The 24,115-nt window shown below is 40.0% G+C and overlaps 1 gene segment (V, D, J or C); it reads right to left on the minus strand.

Moving 5' to 3' along the window:
- Window positions 1-24,115, minus strand: part of LOC122814896 — a 145,183-nt gene that overhangs the window by 44,626 nt on the left and 76,442 nt on the right. The window contains 2 exon segments of the C gene segment in view: window positions 11,358-11,660; window positions 15,813-16,115. Of these exon segments, the coding sequence occupies window positions 11,358-11,660; window positions 15,813-16,115 (606 nt within the window).

The raw sequence follows: 24,115 nt of genomic DNA on the forward strand, positions 1-24,115 counted from the left end.
AGTGGAAGGTAGCGCTAGGTACATGGAGCTGAGTCAAGTGCAGCAATGATATCTGACATGTAACAAGCAGCTGAATGATATTTGTCATATGAAAGCGTAGAACAGTGTGCTTTATACTGAAGAAATAAAGACTTTGTTCAGGTGTTCTGTGTGAGGAGATCAGCTGGCTGGGCACTCACTGACTTAGAGAGATGGTATAACATGATTGAAGATAAAGGAGTATTAACTTTCCAAGAGATAATGTTGATATTTATTTTGGACCACCTGGAATGACTTATGTAACAGGGAGCCTTCAATCTGTTGGTAAGGGGTATAAAAGGTTTAGGAAATTGGCAAATACATCAGGCCTTATGGGCCAAATTAGTAAGACAGGTGATCTAAGAATATATTTCTCCTCCAGACTCATGGCCACAATTTGTAAGTTATTACATGACCAGAGGCATCAACTGTCCTAGAGGTCTTAGAGTTAATGGGGGTGATCAGAAAGGATACTACCCAATTTGAGAAACACATTTTGCTCATGATGTCTCTTATTCACCTTCCCATTGTTATTACATTTGCTTACAGGACGATTATTGCATTTTATTTTCTTTACACTGAGAGACTCCATTGGATGTACTTCACAGCCCATGACTCTTGCTGGAGGTGTTATTCAGATGTCCTAGGCTAGTGTGATCAGTTACATTGGCTCTGGAGAGCTGTGTAGGACACTTGCCGTGGGATTTTGGGGAGAATTTTTATCTACATAGTTTTCTAAGGATAATGAGAAGCTCATCAGATGACGGGATGCCTTTACCCAAAGACATTTATTTTGGCGGTTGTTGGTAAGTGTAAAAGACATCCATGACTCATGCTTGGAAGAAGATGGCCACTCCAGGATATAAGGCATGGAAAGACTGTGAACAATATGCTATGTGCAGAAAAAAGCTAAGTTCTCCTCTGAAAAGAGCATGTGAGGATTGATTCACTTATGGTCCATGCTCAGACGACATATCAACAAATGCAAGATCTTATGTGATTTATACTTAATAATTAGGCAATATCTTTGAATGTTATTTTGAATGTGCTTTGCCTCCTCTTCTTAGTGGCCCGATGAATTGAAAAGAGTTCCTAATAAATGTTAGACACTCGTACATATTCTCAATTATATACAGAGCACAAGAAGGTTGGATAATATTCAAGGTGACTCACCTGGGGCATGCTAGTGTAGCTGATTGCTTTTGCTGATACTACCTGGTCTGCCTTATGGTTCAGTTCCCAGCTTTCTTTGGTTTCACTATATTCAGACCTATTCCAGTGTCTCTTCCCCTCTGAGTGTCCACATGGAGTTTATTTAATCTCCTGAATCAAAGGGTGCCATTACTGAACATTACTTACCACACTGCAGTTTCTTTCAGCGTCCCTATAGTGGTGTGCTTGCCATGTAAGTTAGTGGGATGAAAGCTTCACTATTGTTTTTTTTTTTTATATTTAATTTATTTAGTGCTACCTCAGTAACCTACAGTTCACGCTAGTTTTAAGTTACCAAATTATTACTTCTATAATCCTGACACTGTAGTTCAACTTGTGCTAGATAAGTGCAGTCTCATGATGTGATACCAATGTTTCTGTTTTCAATTGCCTCCTGAAACATTTATTACTGTACATCTTTTGCAGGTAATAGCTAAGTGACTGCATCATTACCTACTATAAACAAGCATTAGTTTCTCAATGTTCAAGAGTCACAAGCCTATCAATTGCGGTTACTGTTTTTAATAATTTACACTACAGCTCCACAAATGCGAAGGCATTGAATTACTGTGCTTGCATTGTAACATTGTAACAATAGCCACTTGTTTCCTACTAGTTTCCTTTCCTAATCACTGCTGTTGATTAACCCATATACCTAAAATGGGTTATTGTATATTAGATAATGCTGGTCGCCAATGTCATAGATTAGGTACATACTAAGTTTCCTGCTTTTTGTTGCCTGCTGGTTTATTTTTATTATTGCTTGTCACTTGCTGAACTCTCACTTACTTGACCTCTTGCACTCAAAATAGTTACATATTAGTTTACCTGTATTAGCCTGGTTGTTGCTCTATTTGTAAAAGTAGTCTTGTTAAATGATTTATTTCTCAACTTAATTTTCTTGCAAAATGTTTAGATCTTTCTCCATCTCTACTCTTTACGCTCTCCATTAAATAATATATTATTTTCTTTCTCTTTCAGTCCCCTGTACACTGCATTGTGAGTGCTGTTCCCCCTGAATTGGCTGCCTGGATTTCTCAACATTGTCTTCTCCAACATCACATTTTCAAGAATCTATAAGTGCCTGCTGTGTATGTCCTAACAAATTTTTTGATCGCTACTTAGCTTCTGCAAAAATAATCAATCTGCATTTCTAGGCCAGTGGCATGCGCACTACTTGGACTTTTTTTGCTTAGGTTCCCACTCTCACTTAATCATAAACAATTGCTTTTCCTCCTCTTCTTAGTGGTCCCAGTGAATTGAAAACAGTTCTTAATAAACATTAGCCAATCTTACATATTCTCAATTATATACAGAGAATGAGAAGGTTTGTGTAGCATTCAAAGACACTGACCTGGGGTGTGCCAGTGTAGATGATTGTCTTTCCTAATACTGCATGGTCTGCCTTGTGGTTCTACCCACTCCATTCACACTTAGTCCACTTGGGCTCATTCCGCTCCCCTCCCCTACCCCCAAACCTCACCCACCCCCACTAGCTCTGCATTTATACACTACTCACTCCTCCCCTTACCTCATCCAGACAATCACTACCTTTTCCTCTTCCCTCCAAATTATCTATATCTCCCCTATTCTCTACTATACAATATGCTACCAGACAAGATATCTATAACTCACCATACTGTCCACTCCTTACCTCATCTTCTCCCTCTCCTCAGTGTTACTACTGCTCATTAAAAATAAATAAATAAATGACATCTTATTTGTTTATAACTATTATTTAATATGCACATGGTGCTAATTTTATAATTCTCACAGTTATTTTTACTGAAATGCTTCTGTGATTTTCTTTTTTGAACTTGTATTGACTAGAAAACAGTACTGAGTAGTTCTTTGTATAGACTTAGTAGATGATGTGTATTCTGAATCTTACTATATGTATACTATTGGACTATCTAATTACTGCATTTTGCTTATATTTCTGTGGAGCTTTTCTTCCCGGCCTTCCTCTGGACTTTACCGGTAAACAAGTGTAAATAAATAAATAAATAAATAAATATACAACCTCAGCCATACCTATCCTCTTCCTTCCTAACTTACTACCATTTACCCACCTGCTACAAATATTTCCTATCTACTCTCCTTTTCCATCACCCCTTCCTTGATATTCACTTGTATCTTCCTATATCCCACACAACATTGCTCTTTTTATAACTACATCCACATAAATTTACATACTACCACCCTTACTAACTCAACTACGTTTTTATCTAGTACACACATTCTAACTTTGTTGCTTCTCTCCTTATTTCTCTGTTCTCTACAAACATTACTGCCCTAAACCCCATCTTTTTCTCACCCCAATACTCCGCTACCACCACTTCCTTTCCTAGTCAATTTAAGAGCTATACAAATATATCTCCAACCCTCTATCAATTAAACCCCCTCTTCCAATACAAACTAAAAAATTGTCCCTATTCATAAATAAAATCCACCTGACTGCAATAAGTGATATTATCATTTCTTCTCAAACAAACCATACCAAATCTCCCTCTAAAGAAAAGCCATTAGCTTATACATTTACATTTATTACTGTACATTTATATGGAAACATGGACCCTAATCCAGGTCCCAATTTAAATAATATCTCCACACCTCCACTTAAAGTTAATTCTCACAAATCCATTTACATGGTAACTATAAATCTTCAAAGTATTTGCAACAAAATTTCTAATTTTCAAGTGTGGATCACTCATAACCAACACAGACATTATTGCCACTTCCGAGACCTGGCTAACCCCCTACATTAAACATTCAGAAAATTTCCCTCCAGGCTTTCAGACAATAAGCGCTGACAGGCCCAACAAAAAAGGAGTCTGTGTAGCACAAATTTTTTCAAACACCTTTAACATAGTTCCTTATACAAATCCTGTTCCTCAATTTCCTAATGTTGGAATTCTTATTTCTTTCCTAAAAATGAACAACTGCAAAAATCTGTGTATCATAGTTCTTTGTCTACCCCCTGGCAACAACATACCCTTATTAGAAGAAATCCTTGCCTGGATTTCTACTAATATCAAAAATGAAGACACTATTATCCTAGGCAATGTAAATATCAACTGCTTAAACCTCAGTTCCAACATCTCTGCCTCTAATATTAGTCTATTCAACCTCACATAGCTCATAAACAACCTAACCAGACCAAATAAGGATAACACCACAGGAACAATTGTAGACTGGATTCTTGTCTCCAAACCCAATAAGATATCTGACGTAGGCACTCTTCTAGACACTCTGAATGACCACCTCCCTGCCTTTATCCTCTGCTCCCCCTCCTCCTACCCAAACCAACCACATTACAAGCAAATAAAGAACCTAGCTGCTTTTAATTCACTTACCTTTGTCAATGGCCTGAAAAGTATAAACTGGTGCAACCTAAAAACTCTCCCACTTCACAACTCTGTCGACTTCTTCAATACTATGTTCCTGAACACACTAAACAGCTTCACACCCCTTCACAAGAAAGGAATCAAAACAAACGTTACCCCATGGCTGACCAAGCCTACAAAAGATCTGATGCATTCCAGAGATAAAATGGCAATATTATCAAGCTAACAGAAGCCATTCAGACCTGATAACCTTTAAACATCTTTGTAATCAGGTACAAACCTCGTCAACAAAGATAAAAAGAATATTATTCAAAACAGCAGTCTAACCATAAACAAAACCCCCCGAAATCCTGGACTTCCATCACATCACTATTGAACCCTGGCACAAAAAGTAACAAACCTTCTCAAGAAATAGTCTCTCTTTAAGTCTTTCTTTTTTTATAAATTCTATAGCTGGCATTACTGCTTGCTTTCCCCATGCTAAAGACGGCTTAAGTGATGTAGCACCACCTCAACACTACATGAAACACTTATGCCCAGGATGCTGACACCCACTCGACTCCCAACTTCACTCTTAATCCCATTTCTATCACAACTATAAAAAGACTACTTCTGAAGCTCAAACCCTGCTCAAATGCACCTGACAATATATCAACCAAATTTCTAAAGTTTGCAGAAAACAACATTGCATTCCTATAAGGATCTTTATTAATAGGTCCATTCAGGAATCCTATGTGCCCAAATCATGGAAGAAAGCATTCAGTCTCCCTCTTCATACAGGCAGTAAAAACATTGCTGTCACCAACTTTTGTCCCATCGCTATTCTTTCTCCAGTCTCCATGATTTTTGAAAAGTGCATTCACACTCAGATAATGCAATATCTTCTTCACAACCATCTCCTGTCTCCTACTCAACATGGATTCAGACCAGGCCATAGCACAAGAACTGCCCTCATATCTTTCTTGGCTACTGTTAACAGAGCATGTGATGCTGAGGAAATAGTCTCTACCCTCTTCTTAGAGCTATCAAAAACTTTTGATACAGTTTCCCGCCCTTTATTGCTATCACAAGTCTCTGGACTTTCCGCAACCACTCTCAAGTGGTTCTCAAGATGTCTAAAAGACAGGTAACACGGTGTCGAATGGCAGAACTCTCTCTCTCCTTATCTTAACATGTCTACAGGAGTTCCTCAAGGCTCCATACTTGGTCTCCACCTATTCAGCATTTTCATTAATAGCTTCCATTCTTCTATCACCCACGGATCTCTCATTCAATATGCAGATGACTCAGCCATTGTATTTTTGGCTGTCTCTGTTTCTAAACTTCAAAACAAAACTCAAAAAGCCTTCTCCACCACCGAATCCTAGATATAGAATAACCACCTAGCCTTTAACCCTAATAAATCAAAGATCATTTGATTTACCCCTAAGAAATCAACCTTGTTAGATAAAACCATGTTCAATATTTATTCTGAATGTAAGGCAGAAATAGAACTTCTTAGCCACATGAAACTATTAGGAGTCACCATAGATGAACAACTAATACCTAAAATTTGATATTCACTTATAACACATCTAAAAAACTTATCAGAAACTAGGAATCCTCTATAGGTACAACCAGTATTTCAGCCCCTCCACTAAACAAACTCTTGTCTCCACTTACCTACTCCCTTCTCTCATGTATCCCTCTACTTACCAACCTTCAAACCATTCTAAGGGCCAAGCTTGACACGTGTTATAATAAAACTGCCAAATTCAAAACTAGTTCCAAAAACTTCACCCATCACTGTACTGCTCTACACTCCCTAAAATTGCTGCCTATGTGTAGCCATCTTTCAATTGGTTAAAGCTTCAACCAGACCAAAAAAATAAAAAAATAAAAATATAAAAAAGATCAAACCTTCAACCCAACAAGAAATTATTAAAAAGACATTTTTTTTTGCAGGAGGCTTTGCCCCCTTAACCTTTTATTTAAATATACTGAATCTCCCCAGTCACACAGCCATAAAGAAAAGTTAAAAAGACCACACACTTGCCATCAAGGTCAGCACACTAAAAGAAACAGCACCAGCAGCAACTTTCAAGGGGAAAACATCAAATGGTGAGCTTAAAATCAGTCAGTTAAAACCCGTCCTGTCATCAGCTTAAGACTCATCAAGTAGTAGGGCAACTGAAATGACATACCCCACAGTTTTCCCATATTTTCTTGTAATCCTTGTGTTAACACTAAAGTAGGGTGTACAAGGGTTAAAACCACCCTGAAGACTGATGTGAGAACATACAAAAAAATCAGTAAGTATGTATGTAATGGGGTCTACTTCAGTATACCAAAAGTTCACTTACCTGACTTTCAGATAGCTGAGACAAAAAAGCCGACAACCGCAGAACACCAACATCCTGGAACACTGACTTTCCACTCCAGGTAATTAACCGCTTGGCCATCCTGTTGAACTTTACCCCATACCCCCATGGTAGTGTGATCTCGGAGTTGTTATAGTTAGTTAGGGGGGTGTGGAGGTGCAGCCCCCACATGAGTGAGTTTACTTCCCTTCAGTTTTACTATTTTTTCAGGATGGCCCTCTGTGTTAGCCTGTACTTCAGAGAAGTAAATACCAAACAGGAGAGGACCCAGGACTGAACCCTGTGGTAGTACACTTGACACAGGTTTGAAGTCAGACTTGGAGTCTACAACTTTTACAGTGTGAGTTCTGTCAGTGAGCCAGTTGGTGACCCATCTTGTGACGTATGGATTTAGTCCCTGTTTAGTGAGTTTATCTATGATTCCAGAATGGGGGATGGTGTTAAAAGTCTTGGTGAGGTCAAGATAGGCTGTGTGAACTGCCTTAACCCCGTCTACGGCTTTGGTGACTGTTTCAAAGAAGTTGATCAGGTTCAGGAGGCATGATCTTCCCTTTACAAACCTGAACTGGGTGGGGTCCAGAGTTTGGAGGTTAGCTATGTCTTTGTTTATGAGTTCCATGATGATACGTTCCATGGCCCTGCAAACCAGGCTCGTCAGGCTCCCCCTTTGTAGAGTGGTATAACTGTTGCTGTGCGCCATTCAGTGGGAACAAAGCCTAAGGTGAGGCTGTGATTGAACATGGTGCTTACGTGGGGGAGCCAGTTCGTTCTGAAGTTCATGTAGAACGCAGCCTGGGATGTTGTCTGGTCTCATGGATGCTGTGTTCTTGACTTTGGAGAGCACAGTTTTTACCTCCTCACTTGTGATTGCAGGGGCACTGCATTCCTCTGGTATGAATACGGGCCCTTTAGGGGGTGGCGGTGGTTAAAGTTGGCACTGAACCTATCAGCCAGGATGTTGGCGATATCAATTGGTTCCGTAATTTTTGTACCATTGTGCTGTAACTCAGAGCAGATCCAGGTGTTGCCATTGAGATTTTTGACATAGCTATAGAAAGCTTTGTGGTTGTCCTTAGAGTCAGTGTCAATCTTGTTTTTTTGGCTGGCTTTGGAGGATTTTATGAGGGATCTCAGCTTCTTATTGAGGCTGACTAAAAGTCTAAATCTCAAAATACACTCGCTCAAAGCACTCCTTAAAATGGAGAACATTGACATCTGTGCAGTGACCGAGACCTGGTTCAAGGCTCCAGAGAGCACCCCAGCACTACCAGAATATAATTTATTCCACATCTTTCGGCCACTAAACCTGGACCAAAGCACTAAAGGTGATGGTGTCTCCATATTCATAAAGGATATGCACACCTCCAGACTAGTAGCCCAACATAACGCATCAGAGATACTTCAGGTACAACCAACACTGGGTAAAACTGCAATCCAGGTTGTAGTCTGCTATAGCTCTCCCACCATGTCCCAAGACTCCCACTCCACATTCCTAAACAGACTGAAAAATATAAGGGTACAACCCAATACCCTTATACTGAGAAACTTTAACTATCCCTCCATTAACTGGGAAAATTACTCATGTACCAACACACTTGCTCAATGTTTTCTGGAATTCATTAATTTCAATGTCTTGGACCAACTCATTCTTATCCCCACTAGGGGTAGAAACAACCTTGACCTGGTCATTACTAACATGGGTGACCGTTGCTCTACACCAGTAATCAACTCCTCCCTGGTCAGATCTGACCACAAGCTAATCACCATCCCACTCTCACCCCCCCCCCCCAAAGGAAACCACTGTAAAAAACTTCTTCAAAGACAATTTTGGTCTTCTAAAAACAGAAGTGGCTAACTTCATGACACCCATACAAATGGAAAATAGGTGCATGACTGCTGAATCATATACCAATGCACTGTATGAGCACATACACAAGTGCATGGAATAGGCCATACCAAACAGAACCAAGATGCTCCCCTCCAAAAAAAGGAAACTCTACATAAACAAACTCTACAACAGAAGGAAAAAAACATTGTAAAAAAGGGTGAAGTCCCAAGACTGGAAAAACTCCTTTATTAGCCTCAGAAAAAAACTGAAATCCAGCATTAAATCCTCTAAAGCTAGCTACGAAAACAAAATTGCTGCAGATTCTAAAGACAACGACAAGGCATTCTATAGTTATGTCAAGAATCTACATGGCAATACTCAGATCTGCTCTGAGTTACAGCACAATGGCAACACATATACCGAGCCAGCTAATAGTGCCAATATACTGGCTGACAGGTTCAGTGTGAACTTTACCCCCTTTTCACCCCCTAAAGGGCCTATCACAATACCTGAGGAATGCCAAGTCTCTATTATCATGGCTACACAGGTAAAAAATGCACTGTCCAATGCCAAGAATACAGCTTCCATGAGACCTGATAATATCCCTGGCTGTGTTCTACATGAATTACAAAGTGAACTGGCACCACATCTGAGTACCCTGTTTAATCACAGCCTCATTTCAGGCTTTGTTCCTACCGAATGACACACTGCTATGGTCATCCCACTCCACAAAGGGGGAGTGACTACAGACCCTGGAAACTACCACCCCATTAGCCTGATGAGTCTGATATGTAAGGCTATGGAGCGCACCATCATGGACCTTATAAAGAAGGACATAGGGAATCTCTAAACTCTGGACCCCATGCTGTATGGGTTTGTGAAAGGTAGATCATGCCTGCTCAACCTGATAGACTTCTTTGAGTCTGTCACCAGAGCTGTGGATGAGGGCAAGGTAGTTCACACAGCCTACCTAGATCTTGCCAAGGCCTACAACACCATCCCTCACTCAGGAATCATAGATAGACTCACTAAACTAGGCATAAATCCCTATGTAATAAGGTGGGTTGCCAACTGGCTCACTGATAGAACCCACACTGTGAAAGTAGCAGACTCCAAATCTGACTACTGACCAGTTACAAGTGGTGTCCCATAGGGATCGGTCCTAGGTCGTCTCCTGTTTGGCATCTACTTCTCTGAAGTTCAAGCCAACACAATAGGACTCTGGCTGACCAGTTTCACAGATGATTGCAAACTGGGAGCCAATACTGATTCTCCAACTGATGGAGACATTCTACAAAAAGGCCTCACTGACACAAATGACTGGTGCCAGAACCATGGCCTCAAGCTCAATGCCAAAAAGTGCATTGTCATTCCCTTTGGGAAAAATTTGGTGCCCATGAACTACCACATAGCCGGTAGTCCACTAACCACCGAAGGTGTGATAAGAGACCTGGGGACACAGGTTGACAGCAACCTCTCCTTTGATAACCACATTGCCACTGTAGTCAGAAAGTCCTTCTATGTGGCACATCTCATCACAAAAGATTTCTCATTCAGGAAGAAAGAAGTCATAATCTCTCTCTAGTCATCCCTCATTAGACCTATTATAGATTACAATGCCCCATTTGGTATGTACCTCACTAGACACCTACAGCAACTGGAAAGGCCACAAAAATACAGGCCTTAGACGCATGCCCTATACGGACAGACTCAAAAAATTCCAGCTATACTCTGTCTCTTATCGCCTACTTAGAGGTGATTTCTGCTTGATCCACAAAGCTATGTCTGACCCAGAGTTGCTAGATATGCTACACTTAAAGAAATCCCAATCCCTCCGTGCTACATGCTCCATGTACCTTAACTTCATTATCATGCTGGAGGGACAGGTTCCTAACCCAGAGACTTCCCATACTCTGGAACAAACTTCCCATTCACATCAAGCAGAACACTTCACTGGCCCTCTTTAAGAGAAATCTTGATGAGTGGATGGGCAATAGGAAGTTCACCCCGGAGATCGCTTCAGTGGCCTTGCTTGACAGGGGCACTGGGAACTAACTTTGGGCGGCATGATGCCAGGGACTCTTCTTGGGCTAGGCTTATATAGGCTCCAGGGCCGTTAGCCTGGTATACACCTATGAACTTATGAACATGAAAGTAGCTAATAAAACAAGTGGACAACTGGAAAAGTACACAGTTAGATACTGCACTTCTCTGAACTTGTTTTGCAAGACACACATAGAATATATTAATTTTTATGAATATTTAGTATGTTCAGTCTAGAACAAACTGCCTGCTAACACTGAATGCCACAATAGATGTATCCCAATTTAGACAATGTTTAGCATGCTGAACAGGCTGTAGCAGTCATTTCATAGAGCTGTATCAGAATGTAGTCACATATTTTTTACTTAAAACAATTTTCTCTACAAGTGGTGCAACTACTGTAGTAGTTTAAATAAGTATTATTCTGAGCATATGTGAATAAGCTTTAACTGTTCTTGACAATATGAGCCCACTCATTCCAAAATAGTTAATTCTGCATAGTAAAATTAACATTAAATATTGAACTGAATTGTCATGTGGCATAATTACCTTCATGCCGTACGATGTTCTTTTCAATAGATGATTTAAGACAACGATGTTGGACTTCACAGACATAAGACTTCTTATTCCAGTCACTGATTGATATATTGATAGCGTTTTTAACAGACAGAATTGCATTTTCAGAATTGGTATTATTTTCCACATATTTATTAATCATTTTCCCATCACTTTTCCAGATAATTTCCACTCCTCGTAGTGAATATGCCTTTACAATACATGTAGCAGTGACAAAACTTTTCATTAAAAGATCCTGAAGAGATATTTTCTCAATGGACAGCTCAGGTGTGCTTGCTAGATGAGATGAAAAGGTATAGTAACTGTAACAGCTATTTATGACTTAACTAACAACACAGTATACTTACAAAAACAAAGATCAGCAAACATGATCTCATCTAACATATTGCTAATAGTAGACACTGAATACATCCTAGCTTCAGATAAGCAGCAGGCTCATTGGTTGAAGAGGGAGCACACTTGTAGTTGGTGGTGGAAGATGTCATAAGAAGGTTGCAGGATCTATTCGCACAGCAGGTAGTTGGTTGTTTTCCTGTGTGTGTGTGTGCATGTGTGTGCCTTCTGTGGAAGGTTTGGTGCCGGGCTGGCAACTCGGCACTGTAAAACTCCACTGCCAGTCATGAGCAGACAGATGATCCGCTGTGGCGACCCCTAACCGGGAAAAGCCAAAATAAGAAGAAGACACTGTAGAGCAGCATTGGTGGGGGGGGGGGGGGGGGCTGCAATCCTGAGTGTGCCTTCAGAGGAAATAAAAAAAATGAGGTCCCATATGCCTGACCTTCTGGTAGCACAACTGAATGTAAAAGATCTTACGGCCCTGGTCATTTTTCCCCTATTCAGTATAAATATCACCTCGGTTCTCTCCTTAAAACAAGACATTGGCCTAGTGGGACTAAACCAATGAACAAAGTGTAAATAAAATTAAAAAAAAAAAATCACTTGAAGCAACCATATTGTTTTCCTTTTCACACCTACTATATATTCACGTATCACACGAACACTACTTAGTAAGGGAATAGTTTGTATATGGAATGCTGTTTGACTTGTACAGATCATGGGATGATCGTAACATTCTTTAATTTCAGTGGCATTACTTAAAGCAATCTGTGAATTTGATGACAGAATTACTTACCAATGAGCAGAAAGATTTCATAATTAGGGAGGCTTAATATAGTATGAGATGTGGGTACTGTGGCTACACATTCTGAATGTAAATTAATTGTTTAAGGGTAAAATCAAGCCTCCAAAACAGAAAAGGATATTTCAAAAGTGCAAAACAGAAGGGCAGTGAAATTAAGTGCCCTGTTTTTATTACTGTTGATGCACATATATAAGAGATTCAACATTCTAAAAAATACAGCATCCACCAGAAAATAGTCTGTAGGTCAAGTAAGTGAGCTGATTGAAACACACTACCACATAGGGCCTTCTTCTAAAGCACAAAATCAGACTAAGTGGCATTAAATTACATTTTATGAGAAGCACGGACATCAGTATTTTTTATAATTATTTTATTGCTGCTGGACATACATATTTAGAGTATAATGCCTGTATATATTTAAAGAAATCTAGTAAACATCATTTTCCTTCAATTTAGCACATATTGCCTGCATCCTTTTCACATATAGTACAGTACAACTCAACAGAATAGTGGGGTGTGCAGGAAAATGTATCTATTCAGTGACACAAACAACATGCTATCCTAACTAAAAGTATACATCAACACATTTTGTTTCAGTCCAATAAAAGATATTTCTGGAGGTATGATGATATATCCTTCAAGGAGGTGGGCACATGCATTGTTTGGCTAAACAGGAGGACAAAAAAGAAAATATAACTGTTAGACATACTATAACTGCGATTGGCTGATTTATGTGAAAAACACAATTCGATCTATACTTTTATGCCTGCTTCTACTAAAAGGTTCTGTACTTTAATAGCCCAAGTAATAAAATGCAATTCACAGTTAGAATACTCCTTGTAACCAGTAAATGAAACAAACTTGTTTTTATGTTTACTGCATAAACTCAGCACTGCCTTTCTTAATAAAGATTCTTGAGGCCACAACATTTTTATTCCATGATAAAGCTGTCATTGCACTTTCCTGCTCAGTGTTCAGTTCTGGGCATGTCTTAAAGGGTTCTTTGTAAACTACACACTTGCCTAATGCAGGTAGATAAAAACATCCTCTCCATTTGTATAGACAGTTTATAACTTAAAATGTTTACTTGTGATTAGTATACCAAGAAAGAAAAAAATATATAAGCTTGCATCTGCCCTTATGAATGATCCTGTCATGTAGATTGTGAAAAGTCCCCATGCCACAAGCTGTGAAACATATAAGTGCAAACCCAAAGTTGTGAAGGCAATATTTGGTATCTGATGTGATGTTTTTCAAAGTGTGCTTCTTCATTACTCAGCGTAAGTCTGCTAGCTTCACACTCTGAAATGAAATTCATTGAATATTCTAGAAATTGAAAGTCCCCTGGTGATCTTCCATGGGAGTTGAGGATGTGTGGAAGGTTACCCAGGCATTTCAAGAAGTAAAGTATGACTGGGACTATTCAAATGAAGCAATATGTGTACAAAAGGTTTAACAGTGCAAACATGGAAAGGACAAAATAGTCAATGAAAGAGATTCCAGGATACCACTGAGGTCCATTGTGAATTCTAGGAATTAGCATGGATGAACAAATTGCAGTTTTGTACTGAGTTAAAGGGAATCAATGAGGAATTTCCTACAAATATGTTCAGACTAGATGTGGCCTCGGCCTGAAATGAGTAAAGACAATGTCACCCCCTAAAGAACTGAATCACAATACCAGTGTATGGAATAGTGACTATGCTGACATGTCAGATGGAAGAATGAGTCAGTTATGGCTACTGATGCTCCCTGGTCAGATAGAAGAGTGAGTTAGTTATGGCTCCTGGTGTTCCCTGACACTGCACAAGGAAATGTCAAGAAAAGTAATGGCACTGCCACTCCAGTAAGTCAATGAGTAATGTCTGAACTGGGAAAATTAAACCGGTTAGAATGCCAGTTTTGTATATTACCTATTCACTAACAAGTTCATTATAACATTAGTTCTGAACCTATGCAAAGTAAGGAACTAGCTGCATTCAGTACTGAATGAGCTACTGTATCCAAAAACATTACTGAATGGATTTTATAAAACCATTTTAGACCAGTAAAGTTATTGGTAGTCCTACTCACAAAGAAATAATACAATTTATTAATTTGATCATGTAAGCATGAATATCTTTACAGACATTCCTGCATACAGGTGTGAAAGACAAACTGCATCTGTTCCCATTGACAGATAAAGGTAGCCCTGTCTGCGACCTAGATGACCCATATCTCTTCCCATGGAGAGACGGATGTAGCCATGTCTGTGACTTAAATGACTCACATCTGTTCCCACTGACAGACAGATGTAGCCCTGTCTGTGACCTAGATGACCCATATCTATGCCTGTGCAGAGACAAATGGAGCCATGTCTGTGACCTAGATAACCCATATCTGTTCCCATGTAAAGACAGATGTAGCCCTGTCTGTCACCTAGATGACCCATTTCTGTTCCCATTGACAGACAGATGTAGCCCTGTCTCTGACTTAGATGACTCATATCTATTCCTGTAGAGAGACAAATGTAGCCATGTCTGTGACCTAGACAACCCATATCTGTTCCTATGGACAGAAGAATGTAGCCCTGTCTGTGACCTAGATGACCCATATTGAATGTAGACCTGTCTGTGACCTAGATGACCCATATCTGTTCCCATGGATAGATGGATGTAGCCCTATGTGTGACCTAGTTGACCCATGTTCAACAAGGGGTGTGGATGCTAAGCATGGAATGGGAACAGTATGAAGGAGTGGATTATCCTTCTTGGGGAGCAGCTACTGTGGTTCAGCAGTTGGGTGACACCTATTGGCAGCTGTGAGTGTTGCATCCATGGGTAACGAGTCTGTGGAGCACATGCTGCAATGTACAGATGCCCATGTCCAGAAATAATATGTGTGGTAGCTCATTTTCTCCAAGTAGGAGGGGCAGCAATGGTCTTTTTCTAAGGAGTGGCCAAATGGACTGTGACTTCAACAGAACTAGGTGTGCATAACTTCTAACTGACTGTCCTTAATGCCTAACTCTCACTTCTCAGAGAGGGGTCTACCAGTGAGCACTTCCTGTGTGTGTGTGTGTGTGTGTGTGTGTGTGTGTGTGTGTGTGTGTGTGTGTGTGTGTGTGTGTGTGTGTGTGTGTGTATCAATGGCTAATTGTAAGGTTTGACCTTTGTGGTATAAGGATTTTTTATTAAATTTCCTACAATATGGTAACAACAGGTGATATAAAGACATATATTGGAAGCGGTGGTTATTCAAACAACAATGTGATAAATCAAAATAGAAGTTAGTTATTTATATCTTACCTGGACAACCTGAAATTTTTTGGGATTTACTTATCTTCCCAACTGTTGCTTTGCAGGTAAAGGTCTCTCCACTTAGCCATTCATCATTTTTAATCATTATACTACTTTGTGTTCTGTAAAATCCTTCTGCTGTTTTTAAAGTAGAGAATGTATTTGTTTCTTGTAATGGTTTGTCACCCACAAACCATGCAACTGATATCTTTTTAGGATTATGTTTATCAATAACACAGAGGATTTCTGTTTTGTCCATTGCAGCATCATTACTATACATTGTAGGTTGTGATAGCTCTTGACTCCCACATTCTGAAAGTGAATAGATACATGTATGTATGAATAAATTAATAAATAACATGTCATTTTATATTCCTTTTGCATTTAACTTTTAGCTAAGAAGCTGAAATTACCAGTGCAATCTTCATCCTCAAGCAAAAGCAATCACATTAATGCATGAAGACAGAAGCACTACAGTTGTAGAGACTTGACAAGTGTACAACCCCTTGCTGACTTATTATCAGTACCCTTATTGTCTAAATTTGTGGAAGGCATTATAACCCTGCACTGTTGGTGTGCTCTCTGCAGCTTTAAACCTTGTCTCAGTCACCACACGGACATCATCCTTTTCTAGAGTAAAGAGAGCTTCTAGGGAGTGGAGTTTTTTTTTGTTTTGACTCCTAGCATTGAGCAGTAATACCTTTGGGTTTTCTTGATTCTGAGTTGCTATCTCGGAAGTACTTTCAGTTTGGCATTGCCTAAAAAAGGCACTATGGGGGAACACCATGTTTTAGCTAATATTTGAAAGTCTTCATGGGAGAGGTGCAGACCATGCCTGGCAATGCATCATGGCCTGTTGACCATCTCCCTCCATGCTGACAAATATTGCACCCCTTAGAACGACACCAGAAATGAAGCCAATTATTAAGGTCAGTCATCTTTTGTTCGTATTGTGGCATCATCCTTGGAGAAGGTAAAATGCTGCTCAGTGCTAGGCTCATACCAGCCTGAGGCACGTATTCCAAGAGCTCCATGATGACTCTCTTCATATAGTCTAGTGAGGTACATCTCAGGTCATTTACTCCCACATGGAATATGACTGAATTATAGAGGTAATTGTGGTCCAGTGATCTGAGTGCTTGCATAATGTGGCAGATCCTAGCCCCTGATAAGCAACTGACCATGACTTTCTACTTACTCAGCCTGGTGAGAGGGACGTCAATGCATCTCATAATGGAGTATCCAATAACCAGAATGTTGGATTGTGTGGTGACTTGCCTTATGGGCTTAGAGGTAGAGGCTCCATGGGATGTAGCTCTAGGTATTGATGTGGGTGTTGTTTTGAAAGAGCGTATTGGGGGCTGCTGAGTGTGTTTGTTACGTGTACTTCATCTAGGACAGAAGGCAATGTTGCTAATTTTCCATGTTTCTGTTTGTACTGGTAATTGGAGCATTACCTTGTTGGGTGTGCAGCCTCCTTGTAGAGTGAGTGAAAGACCAACTTACCAGTATATCATCAGTAGTGACACTGTTTGCTGATGGAATGTTAGGCTTTCTATCCACACATTCTCAGGGGGTCTATATTATGTCTTCAAAAGCTGTAAACAGCAAACGCTATCTACAGAGAAAATGCTATGTAGCAAATTCACTATTGTGGGGGGCTGTGCCCCCCACACCCCCACTAATTATATATACCAACTCTGAGATTGTACTACAGTGAGGAGAGGGCAAATTTTCCAATCTTCACTGTAATGCAATCTCACGATTTACAGTTTGCTGCATAGCATTTTCGCTGTAGATAGCATTTCCTGTTTACAACTTTCGAGCATATAATATAGACCCATTCTCAGGACGGTATTTTAAGAGTGTAAAAATTAATGTGTATCTATGGTAAAGCTTCCATCATTAAAGTTAATACCAAAGTCATTGGAGATGTTTGTGAGGTGTGGTTCAGTTTCAGAATGGAATACAATATTTACGGCACAATCGCTGGCTATAAAGATAACATGACTGGATAATATACTTTGCTTGCACTTCATTTGATCAGAGGTGAATTACATGTTATAGTTAATGATTTAAAAGATATGCAAACCCTGTGTTTGAGTGATAAATGGTACCCATTTGATCAGAGAACTGCTTTGGTTAACATTATTTCAGTTTCGTAGTTATCATACCCTGTGACAGTGATAGTGACACAATCTTGAAGCTATGTTATCTATGGAGTATGTGTAAATATTTTTGTACCCTCACACATCCTAGAGTGGAGATAGTGGACATAGCATGCAGTAAGCAGGGGATTGCTATAAAGTTTGTGGATTTAATATTATACCTATTGGCATTAGATGATTGTCACTGCTGAAGTGGCACCCTGACCCCATCCGTAAAAATGAGAAAATTTGTGGATGAATGGATTGCATCCAATTTATGTATAATTAATTTATGCCTACTGATAATTAATTAATTAAAAACACTAACTATTGCTGCTTAGATAAAAGATATAGAGAACGAAAGTCTATCGCTCCCCTGCTTTAACTGCCAAGGCGCTTAACCTGGGTTCAGACCCCCCGCCTGCTCCATTTCCTTATTCATGGGATGCTGTTCCTCATTGCCTTTGACATAGTATTTAATGCCTCCTTTAAGCAGACATCTAATTCATCTCCACTCCTCCTCCTTTCCCTGTCATTCTTTAACAATCTGTACTCACATATCTCAACGCTACTCCTCCTGCAAGCTACAAGGTCATCAAGGTCATATTTCAACTTACAAGCTCATGTTTCTGTGATACCAGCTATGCACACATTCTATTGCATCACTGTCTGCAGCTTACAACATCTTGCAATACAAAATAATACCACCCAGGCATGGAATATATTACCTTTGTTTGTCTGTTCCTCTGCTGTGTTCTATGGTTGCATTTTCCCTTTGTCTGCTGTCTGAATATTTACCTTTCTCTTATACTTCTGTGACATGTCTGCCTTCTTCAGAATCATAGCTAGCACAGCTGGTGCCTGTGCAGTTTCTGTAACTTGAAAAACCACTTTGAGTTGAAGACAAAAAAAGGCTTCTCAAAGCTAAAGACCAGAAATAAAATCTCCTACTCAGGAAATGGAGCAAAATGCTTGCTACAAATGTAATAAGCAGTTTACTGCAGTCAATTTACCACAAATGGAGCACTTTAGCACAGCAGTTATACCTGCACATGCAATACTGGTATTCAGTTCTAAAGCCTCAATGGCCTCCCAACTTCAAAAACTAATTATGGTTTTTCACTCTTGCTCCACCAGCAGCTGCACAAGATGTCTCCTAACAACTTTTCCTTCGGACAATTGACCTCCTTCACCCTGCCCTAGATATGGCTCTGTCCCCTTTTCATCTTAATTTAAAGTACAATTATTGAGCTACATTTTTTTGTCAGTCCTGGTTGAAATACTACCATTCCTTCTTGACTGAAGCTTTTTTTTGCCAAACAGCTGGTGTTGCTGCCAGTCTATTCCTGTCCTCCTAGCAGTCTCAGGTCCTTCTACAGCCACAGCCAGTTGTTGTCATCATTAATACTATCTGTCCTCAGTATATTGCTTTCTGGCATAGATAACACTTTGACAATGTACTGTAACACCTCAGAACCTCTCCTACCAGACTTGCTACCATCATAACTGTCTTGTATGTCTTCTCTATCAAGTCAGTGGTACCTATATGCCCCCCTCCTTCACAGTCACTGCCCTGGTGGTCATGTGTACTCATGCCTTACTAAGTCCATCTTCCCATATTGGCTTCAGTGTATGCTGTCTGGTTATTTCCTCCTTGAAAATATCATTAATCCCCATCCATAACTACATTTCCACTGACCAAATACCTTTAGACTCACCCTGCCCAAACCCTCATCCTTTGTGATTTTTTGCCTTGTGTTCCTCTCTCTCTCCTATATGCAACACCCCCCCTTCCATGTCCTTCTCACTATGAGAGCTGATTGTCTTCCTTCGAATGCTGCATCTAATCCACTTTTCTAGCCCCCTGTAATCCTAGTATTCTTTAGTCACCCCCAAAAATAAACCACTTTGCCTTTGATTTTGTGCTTTTTCCATCCTGGCATCCAAACTCTGGGATTTATTCTCATCTTGTGTCTGCAACATTAGTGATTATAACCAAGTCAGATTTACAATAATTACTCCTTTAAAAGAAATATCAGTCTGCAAATGCTTCAATAATCCCTTTATGAATTAATACAAACACTGTACAAGCAGATGTTCTTCGTGTTTCACTGTTGCAGTCATTACATTTGGGTTATCTGCTTGCAGTAGCCCTCAGTTGGCCTGATTAACAAAGTCTTGGGTCCTGTGTCGGTTGCTGTCCCTTCTTCCATGATGTCAGGTCATCAGGGGTATAAAACATGCAGCTGATGCCATTACATCAATATTTCTTGCCGTGCGGTGCCCGAAGCAGAAGCAGTTCGCAAGTGATGGTCGGCCGACTCCTAAAATTTTCATTTTCGAGTTTCAGAACCGAAGTCTTCAACTAAAACTAAATACCTGAACCACACAAAAAGAAACAGATGGCCTGGAAGCTCCCAAAAGGAATCCTAGAAACGAACCACAAACAATGCAGCAAGTCTGTCAGCCAGATAATAATCCAAATAGTCAAAGTCAAATAAAAGTCTCTGTAAAAAAGCCACCAATTTATTTAAGCCTTAAAAATATAGCTTTTCGTCAGTCCCAAGACCAACTTCTTCAGAAATAGTTAAATGTATCTACACCAAGTTACAAAATGGCCACCTTGACCTTTAAAACTCTTACATCCATGACATCACTTCCCTTAATTCACCTTTAAAGGGATACAACATAACTACATATGAATAACATTATCCTGACTCTTTCCTTGCTTTGATGATATCACACTGAGATATAAATAAATATATTTATTTTAGAAACTGTAGTCAATTGTAGGCTTAAGTATGATTGATTTTTTATCAATGTTATTTCAGTAATGATTTTTTTCCCCTTTTTTTAGAAAATGTTTTTTATCTATGTAATCATGGTTTATTGCAATGTTTATTTATATCTCAGTGTGATATCATCAAAGCAAGGAAAGAGTCAGGATAATGTTATTCATATGTAGTGATGTTGTATCCCTTTAAAGGTGAATTAAGGGAAGTGATGTCATGGATGTAAGAGTTTTAAAGGTCAAGGTGGCCATTTTGTAACTTGGTGTAGCTACATTTAACTATTTCTGAAGAAGTTGGTCTTGGGACTGACGAAAAGCTATATTTTTAAGGCTTAAATAAATTGGTGGCTTTTTTACAGAGACTTTTATTTGACTTCGACTACTTGGATTATTATCTGGCTGACAGACTTGCTGCATTGTTTGTGGTTCGTTTCTAGGATTCCTTTTGGGAGCTTCCAGGCCGTCTGTTTCTTTTTGTGTGGTTCAAAACTAAATACCTCATTGGGGAAACTTTTTCTTGCTCCTTACCGATGTCAGTAAAAGTTAATAATTGCATTACTTGTGGAAACAGATACCTCATAAAGATTTTCATTCATACTGTATTCCTTGCCTAGGCCCTGACCACAATGTACCTTGCTGTCGATTTTGTGCTTTATTTAATGAGCGCACTATCCGTCGTCTGTATATTTTCGCTTGTAAATATTTCGGTTCTCGGTTTAATTATCCAGAAATGTCTTCAGTTAGCCATCCGACTACCGGGAATCTGAAAAAATGCAAAGATAAAGACAGAGACAGGCCGTTGAGGTACAAAGCTGCTGACGATGCTTCTCCTAAGCCAGTCGCCAGTTTGTCTGGTACTCAGTGAGGTGCTTTTGCAGCCCCTGATGCCTGCTACTTCTGACTTGCAGGCCACTACTCAGACCCATTAGGAGTCTGGCATGCCGCGAGATGCTTCAACTGTGGAACCTGCGGATGTCTCTACCTTGGATGGGTCCAGAGCCGCTGTGCAGGCACCGGCTTCTGAGGGTGTATTTTGGCCTACGGGCTTGCATATTAAGCCAACGCCTCCTTCTTTATTTAGGCCAAAATCTCAAACCATGCCTAAGAAACTGACGCCCAGGCTACATACTCAGGCCTCTATACCTAAAGAAACAAATGATAAGAATGGCTGAAGATCTTATAACTCTAATCAGGGGAAGCCAGCCTCCCCCTTCTAAGAGACCTAGGACTGAAGTGTTTATGAATCTTCTGAACAGGATTTTGATTTTTCTGATTCTTCTGATGATCTGGATTTGCCCTTATCTACTTATGAGGATTCTGATCCGAGGACTATATTCCCTCTGCTTTCCCTCCAGAGGATTTTTCGTTTGGTGAGAACTTACATACTCTAAGGGAACCTTTCCACTGAGAAAGCCAGGATTTTTCTGATTCAAAAAAGAAGCTCAGGGATTTCTTACTCCTGCCTCAGCATAGGCCTTTTATACCTCCGATACTAGACATTGTTTATGCCTTTTCAGAATCTAGTTTGGCCCCTGATTCTTTGCCTCCTGCTCCCAGAACACCTGACAGATATTACAGGGTTCCTGATTTTCACAAGTTCCTTTTTAAAAATCCTATTGCGGATCCAGAGACTATTTCACAGGGACCCAAGGGCATTAAGGCTTCTACTGCTAAAAATCCTACCCCCTCTGATAGAGACTCCAGGGCGCTGGATAGATGGGGTAAGAAAGTTTACACTTCTGCAACATTGGCCATTAGGGCTTTAAACTGCCAGTTTCATATGTTAAAGTATCAACAGCATGTTACTGGATTGCTTAACAGAAAATGATGTTAATTCCTGACTGTGCTGAAAATAAAGAATTACATGATTTAATGCATTCTGCTGAACAGGTTGGAAAACATACTTTGCAATGTGGATTTGATTCATTAGAGACCTCTTGCAGGGCTGCTGTTACTGGGTCTGTGATCAAAAGGCATGCTTGGCTTAAGGAGCAAGGTTTGCCTGATCATGTTAAAGCTAAATTGTTGGATGCTCCCTTAAATCAGGACTGCCTGTTTGGCAACAAGGCTGAGGAAGTTCTTAAAAAGATGGAAGATAAAGCTAAATCTATGCAAACTGTTAAAGATTTCTTACAGGTTCAGCCTCTTAGATTTAGTAGGCACTGGTCCTCTAAAAATTGGTCCTTTCCAGCCCCTTCCAGGTCTTCTCAAGCCAAACCCAGACCCATTAGAAACCCCAGGTTTCAGTCCTAAGGGACACACAAGACTAGGCAGTGGGGGGGGGGTTCCTCACCCAAACCTGGGAGTAGTAAGACTCCCCCCTATGGAAAACTGTCTCAATGACTTGCTTTTAAAACTTTCAAGCACGTCCCAACTGAATGTTTGTGCAATCTTTGGGCAGAAAGATTGGTCTGCAGGCCAAAAACTGGGAACTCTTTACCCAAGACAAATGGGTTTTAAATATAGTGTCCCAAGGATACAGATTTAATTTCCACACATTACCAATACCAAGCGGGTGGCCACATCTACCCCCAACTCAGTGGGCAGAGACCCAAAATCAAGTAGTCTCTCTCTCTTAAGCATGGGGGCTATTTAGTTGGTACCAGAAGAGGAAAAGGGACAAGGTTTCTATTCAAGACTTTTCCTGGTACCCAGAAAAGGCAATACATGGCGTCATGTCCTGGACCTTTCTATTCTAAACACCTTTCTGTTGATTCCAAAATTCAAAATGCTGACTCTTCACCAGTTGCTTCCTATGCTAGGCAAGGATGCCTGGTTGGCAACACTAGACTTAAAAGAAGCGTACCTGCACATCCCGATCAGGGAGTCTTGCAGAAGATACCTACGCTTCAAAGCAGGCTACATGCACCTACACTTCAAAGCAGGCTACCTGCACTATCAGTTCTCTGCACTGCCTTTTGGCTTATCTACTGCATCCAGGGTATTCACAAAGTGCCTTGCATTTTGCAGGCAAATAATATTCAAATATACCCATACCTGGACAATTGTCTAATTCAGGCAGAAAGCAAGGACATTCTTTTGAATCATCTGGCCTTTGTTCAAAGGGTACTGACTTGTCTGGGGTTCACCATAAACAAAAAGAAATCCCACCTGGTACCCTGACAACAAATTATATTCCTGGGAGCAAGCTTGAATACAATTTCCCAGATGGCTTTCCTCACGCCAGAGAAATGGATTCATTTGACAACTTACTTCAAACAAGTGGCCACAAAAACCTAGCTATCTGCAAGGCAAATACTGCAAGCCTTGCAGTTCATGGCCTCCTGCATTCTTCTAATTCCATATGCAAGGCTGCATATGAGGAGACTACAATGGTATCTCAAAAGTCTATGGTGTCAACATTTACAGGATCT

Source organism: Protopterus annectens, chromosome 11.part0, assembly GCF_019279795.1.
Source record: "Protopterus annectens isolate FY-2018-M chromosome 11.part0, PAN1.0, whole genome shotgun sequence".
Taxonomy (NCBI): Eukaryota; Metazoa; Chordata; order Ceratodontiformes; family Protopteridae; genus Protopterus; species Protopterus annectens.